Raw genomic sequence first — 17,349 nt, forward strand, 5'->3', positions numbered from 1 at the left:
GAGACGGATGTTTTGCGGGTACTATTTAATGAAGCTGCCAGTTGAGGACTTGTGAGGCGTCTGTTTCTCAAACTAGACATTAAACTAGACACAAACTAGACACTAAAGTACTTGTCCTCTTGCTCAGTTGTGTACCGGGGCCTCCCACTCCTCTTTCTATTTTGGTTAGAGCCAGTTTGCGCTGTTCTGAGAAGGGAGTAGTACCCACAGCATTGTACGAGATCTTCAGTTTCTTGGCAATTTCTCGCATGGAATAGCCTTCATTTCTCAGAGCAAGAATAGACTGATGACTTTCAGAAGAAAGTTCTTTGTTTCTAGCCATTTTGAGCCTGTAATTGAACCCACAAATGCTGATGCCCCAGATACTCAACTAGTCTAAAGAAGGCCAGTTTTATTGCATATTTAATCAGAACAACAGTTTCCAGCTGTGGTAACATAATTGCAAAAGGCTTTTCTAATGATCAATTAGCTTTTTAAAATAATAAACTTGGCTTAGCAAACACAATGTGCCATTTGAACACAGGAGTGATGGTTGCTGATAATGGGCCTCTGTACGCCTACGTAGATTTTCCATTGAAAATCAGCCATTTCCAGCTGCATTAGTCATTCACAACATGAACAATGTCTACACTGTTTTGTGATCAATTTGATGTGATTTTAATGGAAAAACAAGGACATTTCTAAGTGACCCCAAACTTTTGAAGGGTAGTGTATGTAATGATCCAAAAGCAAATTAGTCATCATTAACAAAAACAAATTATGATTAGCAAGTAAATGCAAATACATTTTCTTCTGGTTAACACAACATAATTTAGAAACATATTTCTTAATTTGCAAACACAACAGGGGTCAAAAATATGTTGTTATGAATGTCAACATTTGTGACTCCACAGATTTAAGTTGTGACCCGCATCTCACTTATTTGTAAGTTCCGTATCTTTATCTGCATAAACTGATCTGTAAAATTTCACAAATATGTGAAGCAACTCACAAATGGGAGTCAACTCACAAATGTAATGCAAGTCACAAATATGTAAAATGTAGGTCACAAATGTTATCTGTGGAGTCACAAATCTTGTCTTTTTCACAAAAACATATTTGACCACTGTTGTGTTGAATATGTTTTTGTTAATGATGCCTAATTTGCTTTTGGATATTGACATATGTTTGTTTAACTATATGGCATATTTACTGACTGAATTTGATTTAAAAGTTGCATTCTATATTTGCACAACATTTTTTGTTTACTCATATATTTTTTAAAAATTGATAGAAATCTATCTCCATATTTTTATCCAAAACGTCAATGATGACGTGGCGGGCCAATCAGAAAGCGATCCAAAATCAAAACAAACCGAAAATCTGAAGCCAGCTAATAGCTAGCTAAAGCCAGTAAAACGACACTGAAAGTATTTTGAAAGCTTTCTAATTCAACAGAGAAACAAAAAAAAAACGTTATGTAAGTCAGATGTTGATCCGTCTTCAATAAAATATCCGTTACTTTGAACATTTTGCTAATATCTTAGCTAGCTGTAGAAAATGCCTTACTGGATCTGCTGTAACTCCTGCTTCAACCTCCCTGGTCCTGACTGCCAACTAGCTGTTGCCAGCTGTGGTCATCTCATCTGCAACGTGTGTTTTCAGAAAGGTAGCAAGTTCAGTCTCTATGTCTCTTGTGAAATTAAGTTCAACATATCATTGCCTAACTACTGATGATATAGGCCTAACGTCATATGAACGAAAAATATATTACTTTGTCAGTTTGCTCCAGTTCTGTCTTTTTCAAAACAGTTACAGGCTAAACTTGAAAACACTGTCCTCTGCTGGTCTTTGTCTGATGTTACAGAAACAGTTTGGCCAAAATAAAAAATGCTCCATGCAGTTTGAGGGCCTCCTAGTAGTGTAATACTATTATATTGTATATGGTATTGTTCCAATAAACACATGTTCATGTTTCTTTCAGGCAAACAAGGGGAATGCATGATATGTAAAGCAAAATGTCAAGTTACTCCTCTCTCAGACAAAGTAAGCTACGATATCTTATATATCTGTCTATTTTTATTTAACCTTTATTTAACTGGCAAGGCTCAAACAAATCAATTTGATGGCATACATAAGTCTATTTGATGGTAGCCATAACTTTACAATCTTGACTTTCACAGAGTAGTGCAGAAGTGAAGGCCCTCTTCTCTGACATCAATTCTGTTGCAACCAAACACTTCACAGAGATAAGCAAGGTATTGCTCTTGATGCTCATAGGCAAATAAGTATTTATTGATAGCAATCATTTTCAAACACAGAAAGGCTGTACTGCATGTTTAAAAACAACATATATATATATATATCTACCCTATTACTGTAGGTGTTACTATTCCAGGCAAGGCACCAAAAGAGGCTGTTGGTGCATTACCAGAAGAGGGTAAGAGGAACATTTAGTCGTACCTCTTATTATTATTATTAAACCAATAATAGTTAAATGGTAGCCTATATCTTGTGGTGTTACAATCTCAAACATCTGTGCAAATTTTTTCACAACCCATTTAGAATGAAAAGTTAGAAGACGTTTTACTCAAGATGAAGCAAGAAATTCAGCAAATGTCCAAGTAAGAATGCAAATCATTAGCATAATTCAGTACCACATACAGTGCCTTTTTTACCACGTTTTATTGTGTTTGTAACGGTATTCCTGTGGTGAAGTAGAGGCGGACCAAAACGCAGCGTGGTTATATTGATTCATGTTTAATAAAAAAAGATAAACACGAACACTACAAAACAATAAACGTGGAAAACCAAAAACAGCCCTATTTATTTATTTTTTTAATAAAAAATAATTTATTATCTTCAATATCATTCATTCTTTACAACTCATAATTTACATACATACTCAAATAATGGTATTTTAATTAAACTAATTAAACTAAACATAAACCCCAAACAAAACCTCAGGGGAGCATCTTCCCTCCCCGTCACCCTACAAAATACCTTTCCCTATCTCCCCGTCCCTAATCTATCCTCTTACAAATCTAAATGACACCCAGCCCTAAACCCCCCTTCCACCTCTCCCGAGCAGCATGCTGCCCCCACTTCCTCTCCTCCCTCTTCATCCTCCCCCTCAAATCTCCTTCCACCCTCCTCACTATCCCTTCCACCCCCCAATCTCTCCCTGTCTTCACCATGTTCTGCCTTGCTTCCCACAGCCCCCGTTTAAAGAGACTCATGAGAAGCCAGAGCAGAAACCTGTCCCTATCCGTCCCTCTCGCTCTCCCTACACCCCTCTCTAACCTGGCCCACCTCAATACAAAATCCCCCTTTACCAAACCTAACAACACCCGTGCCCTAGCCCATATTACTCCGGCAAAGGCACAGTCCCAAAAGACATGGCGCACAGTCTCCTCCCTGCCACAAGAGGATCTTGGACAGGTGGGGGATTGCACCAAACTATACCGGTACAAGATGGAACGTACCGGCAAACACTTATGAAGGCTCAACCAATTCAGGTCCTTGAGCCTGTTGTCCAGACCCCGCGCCTGCACTCCCTCCCAGACCACTTCCGAGATGCCCACTACAGGCGCCGGACTCCCTGCCTTTCTGACCTCCTCGTACAGGTGCCTATGATCTAAACCTACTCGGGCAACTTCAACCTCAGGGTGCGCACGCAGCCACTTGGCCGCATGACCAAAGCTGTTCCGCCCGAGGACCCGTGTTAGACCACACCATTATGCTTCTCGCCTGATACGAGAAAAACACCCGCAGGAGGTAACCGGACGGGTGTATCACTGGCTGAGCAAGCTCCGTTAACAAGAAAGAAACAAAAATTGTGTCCAGCTTGAGGGGGAAATGTGGTACCCCCCTACCTCCCTCCCCGTTGGGACAGATCATGCGTGCCCTGGCGACCCACTCGCACCTGCCACTCCACATAAACTGAAACACAAGCCTCACTAGAGGCCTCCTCAGACAAGCCGGCAATGGGTAGATGTATGCCAAATACAAAAGAGACGGCAACACATCCACCTTTAGGACCAGGACTTTGCCCATAAAAGACAAATACCTAGCTTTCCACATTGCTGGCTTCCTCTGTACCACTGCGATACGCATGTTCCAGTTTAGCGTCGCTGAGCCGGAGGTCTCAAAATGGACCCCGAGAATCCTCAGGGCCCCCCTCACAGAGAGATAACCCCCCAGGCACATCCGTTCTACCGCGCCATCTTCCGAAAAACTTGACGGAAGACTTTGCATGGTTCAGAACTGCTCCCGACGCTCGGGTGAAATCCCCAAAGATGGCAAGGGACCTTGTCAGGCACGAGTCCTTGCACAACAGCAAGGAAGTGTCGTCGGCGTACTGCGTCATCTTAACATGCAAGCCCACCACTTCCAGGGATCAGCAAACCTTCCACCCCTGTGTCTGCCCTAATGGCAGCCCCCAGAGGCTCCATGTACAGAACGAAGAGGAGAGCCGAGAGTGGGCACCCCTGCCTGTCCCCAGACGAGAGGTCAAAAACGTCACCCAAGTGACTATTTACACTAACTCGGCACCCCGCTCCGACATATAATGTACGAATCCATCCTATAAACTTCTCCCCAAATCCTAATCGACCTAACACTCTGAATAAAAAGGATCTATTCACGCGATCGAAGGCTTTCGCCTGATCTAGTGCTGCTACCATAAAAGGCACTCCTCTATCTTCAACCCAAGCGATGGAGTCCCTGATTAACTGTAGGTTCCATCTAATAGAGCGGCCCTCTACCCCGCACGTCTGATCCTCATGAACGACGTAGGGAAGGGCTGTGCGCAACCGCTCTGCTAAAACCTTTGCAAGTAGCTTGTAATCTACACACAGCATGGTCAACGGCCGCCAGTTGCCAAGGTCTGTTACTTCCCACTTCTTATATAAAAGTGACAGCACACCAACAGCCATTGATCCCCCCAGGACCCCCGTCTCAAGGATGGCCTTCAAGACTTCGAGGACCACTGGTCCAAGTATACCCCAAAACTTGAGATAAAACTCAGCCGGCAGCCCATCCATCCCAGGCACCTTCCCTTTTCCCATCCTCCTAAGAGCGCTCTCAACCTCTTCTAGTGAGATCTGGGCCTCCATCACTTCTCTAATGTCCTCCGGCAACCGCCTGGACAAGTGTTCTAAAAACACATTTCCCTGCTCTACATCTATTTCCCTTTCCTTAAATAAACCTTGGAAATGATCAGTTGTCACCCTGCCCATATCCTCTGGTTCTCTAACTATACTACCATTTTCTTCCCTAACACCATGCATTACCTTCGTACTCTGTCTTGCCCTAACCAACTTAAAGAACATAGCAGAACAAGTCTCATTATGTTCTAGAAAGCCACTATGCGCACGCTCCAGGAAAGCTCGAGCCTTCCGCTTCTGCAACTCCCTGAGCTGCGCCTTTAGGGTTGCGGATCTCTCCCAGTCAAACGACCCGCCGAGGTTGCCTGCCTCGTATACGATCCACCTCCCTCCTCTCCTCCCTTTTTTTCCTCTTGCAATACCCTATTTTAAAAGCCCTAATCCTCACCTTAACTAATTCCCACCACTCTAACACCCCCTCGCACATGGACCAGAGGCCCTCAAGCCTCCAAAAGAAACCATAAAACCCGTCAACAAAAGCCTGCTCCTCCAGCACATCCCGATCTAGCTTCCAGTACCCCCTACCAAAGAGGCAGACTGGCGACCCCACCTGCAGGAGCACCCCGTCGTGATCCGAAAAGAAAACAGGCAACAGCCGCCCAGACAACTTACCCAAAGACCTGGGTACAAAAATATGAGCCTCCGCTCAACCCCCTGGAGTTGCGCCATGTAGGACCATCCATTTTCGCAGTAGTGTGCAGACAACCATCTACCAGACCATGGCAAGCCATTAGCCTGGCAATGGCGCCTGCACTGCTACCCCCCCCCCTCTTCCTAAATCTGTATTAAAATCCCCCCTATCACTAATATCCTATTTGTGACACACAGGGGCGTAAGACAGTCCACCATCTCCCTCCTGTCTGCCACCACCTGTGGCCCATACACCACCACTAATCTAAATTTACAATCCCTTATCGTGACATCCACCCCTATAACCCTCCCCTGCATTACCACAAAAGAATCCTCCACTTTTACCTCCCTGTGCCCACACAAAATCCCTACCCCCGATGAGTGCACCCCCCCAACACCCCAAACCGACTCTCCCTTGTCCCACTCCCTCTTAAACCTACTAACATCCCCTCCATCCCTCAGGTGAACCTCCTGTAAAAAACAAACATCAAACCCCACACCCTCCAAATAACTAAAAACCGCCCTCCTCTTAACAAAATCCCTTAAACCCCTTACATTTAAACTAACAAAAGTAAAATTAGACTCCATGAAAAAATAAAAACATGTAATACATGTTTTTGTAATACATAATACAGGATGCTCCCCTGCTCCAGATCTACCGGTGAGAACACCATCCGTACTCCCGACATCCCCCCCCCCGTCCTCCATCTCACCAACCCAGGATGCAGGAATAGTGTTTGGCTCCGGGGTGCCCTGCACCCTGGGTCTACCCCCACAATCCTCCCCCTCCCCAGTGTTGCAGCTGGTTTGGAAAAAAATTGGGGAGGCTGAGTCCCCAAACAAAAAACTCCCCACCTCCTCCTGTACCCAGTCCTGAGTCTTGTTAGGTGTGTCCCCACCCAACAGAAGTTGAGGGCCTGGGGAAACCAGCAGCAACCCAGAGGTTTCTCCCACCCCCATCACTCTCTTGGCCATCCCCTCCCCCTCACTGTCGGCCAATCGCACCCTCCTCTTCATTCTCTTCTTTGGTGATGGCGGCAGTGGAGAGATACCACCCTCCCCCCCGTCAGCTCCTCCACCATACCCCTCATCTCTTCCACCAGGGCACTTTCCCCCCAGTCCACTTGCTCTTCCACCGTCTCCTTCTCCACCACTCCTCCCTTGCTTTCTTCTCTCTCATGTCCTCCACTCGGTTGCCTTCTTCTGCTGCTTTTCCTGGTTCTCCTACTCCCGTGCCTTCCGTTTCCTTCTCTCTTCCATCCGCCACTTCTTGCTCCTCTTCCTTCCTTGTGGCCTTCCCCTCTGGACCTGTACTCTGGTCATGAGGCGTGCTTCCTTCCCCTCCTCTTCTTCCCCCATCCCCCGCTCCTGCTCCCCCCCCCAGCCACAGACGCATATGACCTCTGACGGGCCGGGCACCCCTGCCACAGGTGTGCTGACGAGCCACACCCATGGCACGTCTTAGGCTTGTCACAATCCCTCGCCTCGTGATCCTCAGATGCACAAAATCTGCATTTTCTTGTACTGCACGAGGCGAATATGTGACCGTAGGCCATACAGCGCCTGCAAAATGGGGGCTGACGTGCATAAAACAACGTCCCCCTGTCAGCACCTAGGGAGAACATAGCAGGAGGATGGAGGTAGCCACCATGTCCCTTTGGGTCCTCTCTGAGGAGGGCCTGGAAGCCTCTCCTCCCGTTCCAAAACCCAAGGGAGTCTTTGAGGTGCCTTGCTGAGGAGACGTTATCCATGTATCTCCCCAGAAAAGCCCTCACCTATTCGTCCTTAACGTAAGGGTTGTAAATGTTGACAGTTACAACCCTAAAGTTATTCTTCGCCAGGCTTGTTATTTCGTAGTGGCACATCGGCCTCTCACCTCCCACTGCTCTTGCCCTTCTCAGGATATCATCGTGTTTTTCCTCTGTATATAGTGCCACGTCGTATGCTCCCTCCAACGAGTTGCCTTGGAAACAAAACACGTCCTTCACCGTCAGCTTTAGAATCCCCATCAATATTATCCTTCCAAAAGATTCCCGTCCTAAAGGCTCCAACTCCTTTTCCTTCCAAGCAAACCGAATCGTGTTGGCCAGCCCAATCCCAGGGACCGACCGTGTTGATGTATTTAGCACCATCTCCGCAAGGAGAATGGCGCTCGTTCTCTTCTCTTCCAAAACAAGAAAAACCAAAGTGACCGAGCCTATCTGGTGCAAACACAGAGACAGGAACAATCACCCACAAACACACAGTGAAACCCAGGCTACCTAAGTATGATTCTCAATCAGAGACAACTAATGACACCTGCCTCTGATTGAGAACCATACTAGGCCGACACATAGAAATACCCCAAAACATAGAAAAACAAACATAGACTGCCCACCCAACTCACGCCCTGACCATACTAAAATAAATACAAAACAAAGGAAATAAAGGTTAGAACGTGACAGTGTTACGTCCTGAATTTAAAATGTATTCAATTGAGCTTTTTTGTAGTGATGCACTGATACTACATTTTTGTCCGATATCGATATCCGATATATTCTTGTACATAAAAAAACGATACCGATAACCAATGTTTATCATTTTAGAGGCCTTTTAAGCATTCTAGTATAGTTAAATAGTTAACACACACACATGGACACAGTGGTCTAAGGCACTGCATCTCAGTGCAAGAGGCGTCACTACAGTACCTGGTTTGAATCCAGGCTGTATCACATCCGTTTGTAATTGGGAGTCTCATAGGGCAGCACACAATTGATTGGTCCTTCTGTAGCTCAGTTGGTAGAGCATGGCGCTTGTAACGCCAGGGTAGTGGGTTCGATTCCCGGGACCACCCATACGTAGAATGTATGCACACATGACTGTAAGTCGCTTTGGATAAAAGCGTCTGCTAAATGGCATATATTATTAATTGGCCCAGCGTAGTCCAGGTTTGGCTGGGGTAGGCCGTCATTGTAAATAAGAATTTGTTCTTAACTGACTTGCCTCGTTAAATAAAGGTTACACACACACATTTTGTTGGCATTTAAGTATGTCCCCATTACCAGTAAAACATTTATTTCACTTACTTGCTGTGCTGTTTCGTTGTTCATTTGTTCAGTCTTTTCATTCTCAACCAGGATTGCATCATACATGTCAAGAAGTGAAGTTTCAGCTCTGTCTGTCTGTGGCTTCTTCCTCGGTGCGCACTGTCACCGGACCGTTTCCATCTTGTCCAGCTGTGTATGTAACATTTCACGTAAACCCTGTTTCTTTTCTGCATCAAAGTAACGGTCCTTGTACATAGCATTGAGCATGGTGGCGACACAGTAAAGAGAGAATGTCACCAAATCGCTTGTTCACAGCCTGTGTGGGCAGTTTTGTTGCCGGGGCAAACTGTTGTCAAACTGTTTCATTTGCCAATGTGGGCCAGTAAAAACATCCATCTCGCCTCCCTACCACTGAGGAAGTACAGTTCCCGCTCAGCCCAGTCAAAACTGTTCGCTGCTCTGGCTCCCCAATGGTGGAACACACTCCCTCACGACGCCAGGACAGCGGAGTCAATCACCACCTTCCGGAGACACCTGAAACCCCACCTCTTTAAGGAATACCTAGGATAGGATAAAGTAATCCTTCTCACCCCCCCCCCCCTTAAAAGATTTAGATGCACTATTGTAAAGTGGCTGTTCCACTGGATGTCATAAGGTGAATGCACCAATTTGTAAGTCGCTCTGGATAAGAGCGTCTGCTAAATGACTTAAATGTAAATGTAAATGTCGTCGGGAAAAGGGGCCGTCTTCACTCCATAGAAACTAGTCAGCACTTAACATCACACACTAGCTGCTAGCTAACTGGTTAGCTTATCATTGACAAAGTCAGAATGGGCATGTTCACTCCAGTGTTATGTGACAGAATCCGTGGCGTTAGAATTAGGAATTAGAATACGAATACTACACTGAACAATAATAGAAAGGCAACATGTAAAGTGTTAGTCCCATGTTTCAAGAGCTGAAAAGCAAGTTCCCGAAACTTTCCATACGCACATAAAGCATATCTCAAATTTTGTGCACATTTGTTTACATCCCTGCCAGTTTTGTTGAGCAGGCGTTTCAATGCCAATGACAGAGGGTATCACGTCTGATGCAGGCACCGTTGATTAGCTTATTTTTCGAGTCAGTTGTTCGAATGGAGCTAGCTAGTGTTCATGTTTCCAAGTTTCAAACATGTTCACAAATGCCATTGAAATGGCAGCAGTGGTATGACAACCAGCATATTCATGAGCATGCAATACGACTTTCCTCAGTACGAAATCCTCGACGACCCACTGTGCTGTCAGACTCAACATGCTCATGGAGCTGATATCACTGGTCCAAATGTCAGTTGTGAAGCTAAAAGCAGTGACGTTATTGCTGTGTAACTCTGGTAGGGCAGCATCTGAAAAATAGTACAACCAAAAAATATTTGTACCGGTGCTCGACCAGTCGGCGAAAGCCAACATCACCCACGACAGAGAACGGTTGATTCCAATGAATCAATGAATTCCATTATCTTGGCGTTAATGTATTTCGCCTTTGAGTTGTCTCGCTTAAATGTCCTTACTCTTTCAAATGACTACTCGACTTGTTGACTGATCGATCCACACGGTAGACATTGTGGGCTAGATTAAGAATGCTGTGTTGCACGTGTAGCGCAAAATTTTACGTGGCGTCATTACATCATGAACCTACGTTATATACAAACAAGTTCTCATCTATCTCTGTTATATCGGTTTTGCACATCGGCGTTAAACTAGACATTGGGCCGATACCGATGTTGGCATTTTTAGCTAATGTCGTCCAATTCCGATATGTTCACCAATATATCATGCATCCCTAATTTTTTGTCAATAGCATAAACACAATACCCCATATATCAAAGTGGAATTATGTTTTTCGAAATGTTAAAGCATTTATTAAAGCTGAAATGTCTTTAGTCAATGTTATGGCAAGCCTAAATAAGTTCAGGAGTAGAAATGTGCTCAACAAGTCCCATAATAAGTTGCATGGACTCACTCTGTGTGCAATAATAGTGTTTAACATTATTGATGAATGACTACCTCATCTCTTTACCCCACACATACACTTATCTGTAAGGTTCCTTAATCAAGCAGTGCATTTAAAACATAGATTCAACCACAAAGCAGACATTGAGCATGGTGATGTTATTAATTACGTTATGGGTGGTGCATCTATACGCCCAGTTACTACAAAGATACAGGTGTCCTTCCTAACTCAGTTGCTGGAGAGGAAGGAAACCACTCAGTGATTTCACCATGGGCAACAGTTAGAGTTTAATGGCTGTGACGGGAGAATTATAAGGATTGATCAACAACATTGTAGTTACGACAATACTAACCTAATTGACAGAGTGAAATTAAGGAAACTAAAAATATTCCAAAACATGCATCCTGTTTCCAACAGGCTAACTAATACTGCAAAAAAATGTGTCAAAGCAATTCACTTTTATTCCTGAATACAAAGTGATGTGTTGTATTTGAATTAACCAAAACATATTACTGAGTATCAGTCTCTATTTTTTCAAGCATAGTGGTGGCTGCATCATGTTATGGGTATGCTTGTAATCGTTGAGGACTGGGGAGTTTCAGGAATACAAAGAAACTGTCACGGCTTTCTTCCTGGGAAGGAGAGGCGGACCAAAAAGCAGCATGGTTATAGTTCATGGTTCTTTAATCAGAAAACTCAAACATGAACAAACTACAAAACAATAAACGTGAAAACCGTAACAGTCCTAACTGGTGCATAAAACACAAAGACAGGAAACAATCACCCACCAAATATGAATATGGCTGCCTAAATATGGTTCCCAATCAGAGACAACGATAAACACCTGCCTCTGATTGAGAACCACTCTAGGCAACCATAGCCTTACCTCGACAACTAAACTGAACACAACCCCATTAATCTAATAAACCCCTAGACAAGACGAACACAATAAATCACCCATGTCACACCCTGGCCTAAACCAAAATAATAAAGCAAACAAAGATAACTAAGGCCAGGGCGTGACAGAAACGGAATGGAGCTAAGCACAGGCACAATCCTAGAAGAAAACCTGGTTCAGTCTGCTTTACACCAGACACTGGGAGATAAATTCACCTTTCAGAAGGACAATAACCTAAATCACAAAGCCAAATCTACATGAGTTTTCCAAAAAGACAGTGAATGTTCGTGAGTGGCCGGAAATCTATGGCAAGACCTGAAAATGGTTGCCCAGCAATGATCAACAACCAATTTTACAGAGCTTGAATAATTTTTTAAAGTATAATGTGCAGATGTGCCACAATCCACATGTGGAAAGATCTTAGAGACTTACCCAGAAAGACTCACAGCTGTAATCGCTGCCAAAGGTGCTTCTACAAAGTATTAACTCAGGGGTGTGAATACTGAAGTAAATTTGATATTTCATTTTCAATAAATGTACAAACACATTGTCACTTTGTCATTATGGGGTATTGCGTGTATGCTATTGAAAGGATGGGTAAAAGGATGAGAAAAAAATTCAGGCTGTAACACAACAAAATGTGGAATATGTTGAGGGGTATTAATACTTTCTGAAACTGTACTGTATATACGACTGCTTAGTACAATTTAAATTATTTTATTTTCCAGAAAAATTACTGCGCAGGATGCATATATTGCCAAGCTGGAGAACACTCTTCAGCATCAAAGGTATTTATCTTTATAGGTGTTACTGCTTTCTACTCACACAGTGTCACTATTGTCAGCTTTGTTTCTCAAACATGAGACCATGGAGGGGACTAATTGGTTATCAACATATTGTTTATTCAGATTAAACCGTTAGTATTAATGGCACCTTGTGACTCTCTGCTGCTCTCTCCCTCCCTCCGCTGACACTAATGTCGTGTACAAAACAACTGGGAACTCGGAAATCTCTGACTTCCGACTTCAGTGCGTTCAAGACAACTGGGAAATTATTTAAAAAACGATATCCGACTGGGAAAAATAATTTTGAACTGTCACCCAATTCAGAATTCCAAGTTGGAAACTCTGTCATCTTTCTAGAGCTCCGACTTAACGACCAGAAGATCATGGTCTGAGAATAACAATATTGGCAGGCCAGGCATATAACCAATATGCTGTGATACTGTATTAGGCCTACTGCACAAACCTCATTTTTATTAGGTTAATGTACATTTTTAAACACAACTTAAAAATGTGTCTTGAAAAGTTTGGTGACCACTGGCCTAGCTCATATTAGCATTAGCTGCTGTTTGGTTTTGCCCTGCAGTAGCACACCCGTCTCACCAGAATAAGCCGGGGAGGTTTTTGAACTTATGTCTGAGTGAGCATTTCCATAATATTTCTTCCTGGGTTCTATGAGAATTAAATGTGACATGCCATGTTATGTGATTTCCCCTCAGGGCAGAAAACATTGAAGTGGATGGCAGGGTTCTGTTTAGGAAAGTATGTGAACCTTTTCAATTCAAATATGGTTCATTTTGACATTGAATTATTGCACTATAAATGCTTACTTTGTTTAATATTAAATTAGATGTTTACCCTGAATCCAAATCGTTATTTGATGTTTGTGCCAGTGATGAAGGCTACAGCATACTGAAACGGTCATTGGTTTTAATGATAGAAACGTATGTTTGTACAAACTGAAGTCTTCCTCTCCATTGAACAGCCGGAGATCTCTGGAAGTGTCCAAAGGCTGGCCTTCATCAGTCCTCCACAGGATGGCTGTGTAATAAACATGAAGGGAGACAGAGAGTTGGTTTCAAGCACAGGGCGCAGCAGGTGTTTATTGCAAAGGACTACAGGAGGAGGCAGGTAGCTGGGTCCAGGGGCAGACAGGTGGTCATACACAGGGGGTCCAAAATGGCAACAGTACAGGCAGGGAAAAGGCTAGTAACATAGTCAAGCAGATCAGGCACTAGGTAGATAACAGGAAATCCAATAAGCTAAAGTAAAGGCAGGGAATAGACAAAAGGCGTAGTTAGTGAGGCAGGCAAAAACTATCATACACAGGATGTGTAAAGCGCTCTGAAAGATGTGTTTCACAAAATAAACAATACCTCACAGTGATGGGGTGCAAAGAACTGAACTAAATGGTGTGTGGTCATGACATACAGGTGTGTAAACAGGTGATTAGAATTCAGGTGATTGGGATCTGGAGAGTGAGCTGCGTTCAGGGGATCTAGGTGTTTGAGAGTGTGAGCTGGAAAGTGGGCTGGAAAGTGAGCTGTGTTCAGGGGATCTACGTGTTTGAGGGTGTGAGTTGGAAGCAGAAGTTACAGGTTGGATGGGTACATCTGCTATACCACTGTACACACACAAATAATTGTTCTATATAGTGCCAAATAATGGTTCTTTGGTTTGTAACTATAGTGGATCCCTTTTTGTTGCTGTTCCCTTTTTTGAAAGTTCTAAATGGAACTTCTGTGGTGCTATAAATAACTTTTTAATAAGGGAAAAATCGAAGAACCTTTTGAAGAACTATAAAGTTTTAAAAAATCTGGTTAGCCATATTGTATATCCATAGGGTGTTATTATTGTATTAATTCACAAGTTGAATCAGGTAGGCTAGCTCTGGAACGGCTGTGGATCCCCGAAGAGAGAATTGAGAACCACTGATTTAGTCAACTGTTCTCAATTGACATAAGGCCAATAACATAACACAACAGATTAGATCAACTGGAATTGACGCTCTCACTCACGGTTGCACAAAAGAGCTGTGAGCAAATCACGTCCCAAAATATTCTAATGAGCTACCGCCCCTACATTTTATAATTATCGCTAAAAGGTTAAAGAACCCTTTTCTGAACTGCAAAAAAAACAATGAACGGTTCAAAGAGTTCTTTAAGTCATTATGGATCACCCTTACCAAAGAGGAAACCTCTTTTCTAAGTGTGTACTCTACTCATAGACAGTCAGACAGATAGATACCCGTGGAGCTGTTCACTGCTAACATAAGAGCACAACGATGGATTCAACTTCTGTATGTTTCCGTTTGTGGTTAGTAGACTCTTCTATGAGTCTGACTGTAAGCACTATATGTGAGTTTTAGCATTCGATATGTAGGGTGTTGCTGAACTTGTGGTGTATACATTCTAAATATTGTATCTTTAGGTACCGTCTTAGATCGATCGACCAATCAGAACACCCTGGTCAACCACTCAGGTATCACTTGTTATAATCAGAACATTATCATAACCTTAGAATTTATACACCAGTGTGCCTTGACACAATAAAATAACTTTGATACCTTGAATTCTTTCCTCCCAGCCATCTGGCAGAGATGCAAATGACCGCTAACCTGCCTTATCGTAGGGACACAGGGTGGGAGACGGCCATATTCAAGCCCCCGTCGGCCTACGGACACCCCTTCATGTCCTCCCTGTCCATGTCCTCTCTGGGGGCCACCTGCCCTCCACCATAACACCGCCAAGCGCCAGCCATCATGATGGCACATGGAGACATCTCTGATCCACTTCAATGCTCTGCACGACTGACTTAGCTGTAGTATCAAGTCACTTGGTAATGGTTGAACTCTTCACTGTGGAGAGATGAGCTGTGGAATAGGAATTATTGGTCTGAAATTGAATCCACTACACAGGGTTAAGAAGAGGTTTGAAGCTGTTGGGTGTGTTTGTACTGTTGCGTGTACATTGTCATTTTAATGGCTACATACAGTATTATTTCATTGGTTCAATGAAGTTTGTCACAATAACAAATACATTTTTTTAAACAAAACAATCAAATGGATCTCTCAGTAATGAATTGGCCAGTAAGACACTGAAATCACAAAATCTGTACTGTAACTACTGAGTCATCAATCATTAACAAACTACTCATCTGATTGGCATGTTTAGAGGTTGTGATTTGCAATATAATTTGCTGACAAAAAGTTATGCTCCCTATCCTTTCAATGCATTTGTCCACAAAAGTTAGGTAAACTGGCAAGCAAAAAAAATATGGGTAAAATGTGTTTACCCTACACTACTGTTCAGGCTCAGTTGCCTTACCAGCTACCTGTGATGTGAACCAGTGGCCAGTGGGTGACACTATAATCCCCTATGCTACCATGGACTCTGATTTCAACACTTTTCTTTAGGGGAGAATTTGAATACAACTTTTGGGGATAAGGATCTACATTGTGGATTTGTTGTATTTGGAAGAATATATATTGCCTCTAGGGTGGTCTATGAGTAAAAAGAGGAGCAGGTAAAGGGTGGGGTGGTTGTGGCGGGCCCACTCATGTTCTGTTAGTCACACACTCACACAGATGTCCCGCATGTGAAGGGCCTTTGAAGGCCCTGACTCCATCCCATGCTTGAGTGATGTCAGCGGGGCTGTGGAAAGATTCCTTTCCTGTCAGGCAGCTTGGCAGGATGTTTGAAGAAAGGCCGAAAGACAACACCGAGATTAGGCCGCTTTTGTCACGGCTCCGTGGCAGACTTTAAAGGCCTTTTGGCTACTTTCCCATCACACAGATTTCTTTTCTCACTCTGCATCCCTCTCTTTTCACCAGCAAGGTAAATATTTGGGTAAACCACGACCTCTTTAGCTTTTTTGTGTGTTTTTTATTTTCCCGGTTTTAAATGATAGCTTTGTTGATGTGTAGGCCATTCTGAATGTCATTGTGAAAAGAAGGAGGTATGCAAACAGAGGGGTTTATTCTCTGCCAGGTATTCACAGGTGTGTCCTTCATGGATGCAGACTTCATTCACCTGATGCTTCCTTTCAGTGAGGACCAGTAAAGACCTCTGGACACTTTTTCATCACCACAATACAATTGGTATTTGCACAAGTGCACAGGAATCTGGTACATGGGTTCACACACTTTATTCAGCACATTTGATTGTTAAAGATTTTAATCAAAGCATGTCCACCATCAGTATCAAAATATATTAGTGATTTGGTTTTAAAGCGACATAATGTCACTGATTGTTCCAGAATGAGACAATTCTCATTCTCCTCCTCTTCACTCTGTCGACCTCATTGACCAGCTGTGAACTCAACACCAATGTCTTTCAACAGCACAGGTCTGCCTGAATCATCCTGCTGAGAGCTTCTCAAATCTGAGTCCGTACGTAAGACTTGTTCATCTATCATCTAGAACAAAAATACTGACAGACAGCTAGATTAACTGTTGCTCTGACTACCCCATCTTTTAACAGCAAAAATGCATTTTAAATAGTACATTCAAGTTTTCAATGACCTCGGTTTCATTTACATTTACATTTAAGTCATTTAGCAGACGCTCTTATCCAGAGCGACTTACAAATTGGTGCATTCACCTTATGACATCCAGTGGAACAGCCACTTTACAATAGTGCATCTAAATCTTTTAAGGGGGTGAGAAGGATTACTTTATCCTATCCTAGGTATTCCTTAAAGAGGTGGGGTTTCAGGTGTCTCCGGAAGGTGGTGATTGACTCCGCTGTCCTGGCGTCGTGAGGGAGTGTGTTCCACCATTGGGGAGCCATAACATGGAACATGGTTTCCATGTTTAAATTTTGTTTACAAAATTTAGAAAATACTTATTTATTTTCAGAAGTTTGAAGTAATTG

The 17,349-nt window shown here is 43.3% G+C and overlaps 1 protein-coding gene across 1 annotated transcript; it reads left to right on the forward strand.

Annotated features, from left to right (window-relative positions):
* Positions 1 to 1,344: 1,344 nt before the first annotated feature.
* Positions 1,345 to 17,109, forward strand: LOC118374988 (probable E3 SUMO-protein ligase RNF212). Its single transcript, XM_035761484.2, has 8 exons — positions 1,345 to 1,648; positions 1,964 to 2,025; positions 2,163 to 2,237; positions 2,363 to 2,419; positions 2,545 to 2,603; positions 12,422 to 12,481; positions 14,906 to 14,956; positions 15,062 to 17,109. The coding sequence occupies exons 1-8, from the start codon at positions 1,540 to 1,542 to the stop codon at positions 15,213 to 15,215; spliced, it is 627 nt and encodes a 208-aa protein (XP_035617377.1). The 5' UTR covers positions 1,345 to 1,539; the 3' UTR covers positions 15,216 to 17,109.
* Positions 17,110 to 17,349: the final 240 nt, after the last annotated feature.

The sequence above is a fragment of the Oncorhynchus keta genome, chromosome 4, assembly GCF_023373465.1.
Source record: "Oncorhynchus keta strain PuntledgeMale-10-30-2019 chromosome 4, Oket_V2, whole genome shotgun sequence".
NCBI classification, from domain to species: domain Eukaryota; kingdom Metazoa; phylum Chordata; class Actinopteri; order Salmoniformes; family Salmonidae; genus Oncorhynchus; species Oncorhynchus keta.

What these genes read in the sequence shown, in the direction of transcription:
- LOC118374988 (XM_035761484.2), top strand. Translation starts at nt 1,540, where the DNA reads ATGCCTTACTGGATCTGCTGTAACTCCTGCTTCAACCTCCCTGGTCCT. An exon ending in CAACGTGTGTTTTCAGAAAG is followed by an intron (nt 1,649 to 1,963) that starts GTAGCAAGTTCA and finishes TGTTTCTTTCAG; the next exon opens with GCAAACAAGGGGAATGCATG. An exon ending in GAAATTCAGCAAATGTCCAA is followed by an intron (nt 2,604 to 12,421) that starts GTAAGAATGCAA and finishes TTTATTTTCCAG; the next exon opens with AAAAATTACTGCGCAGGATG.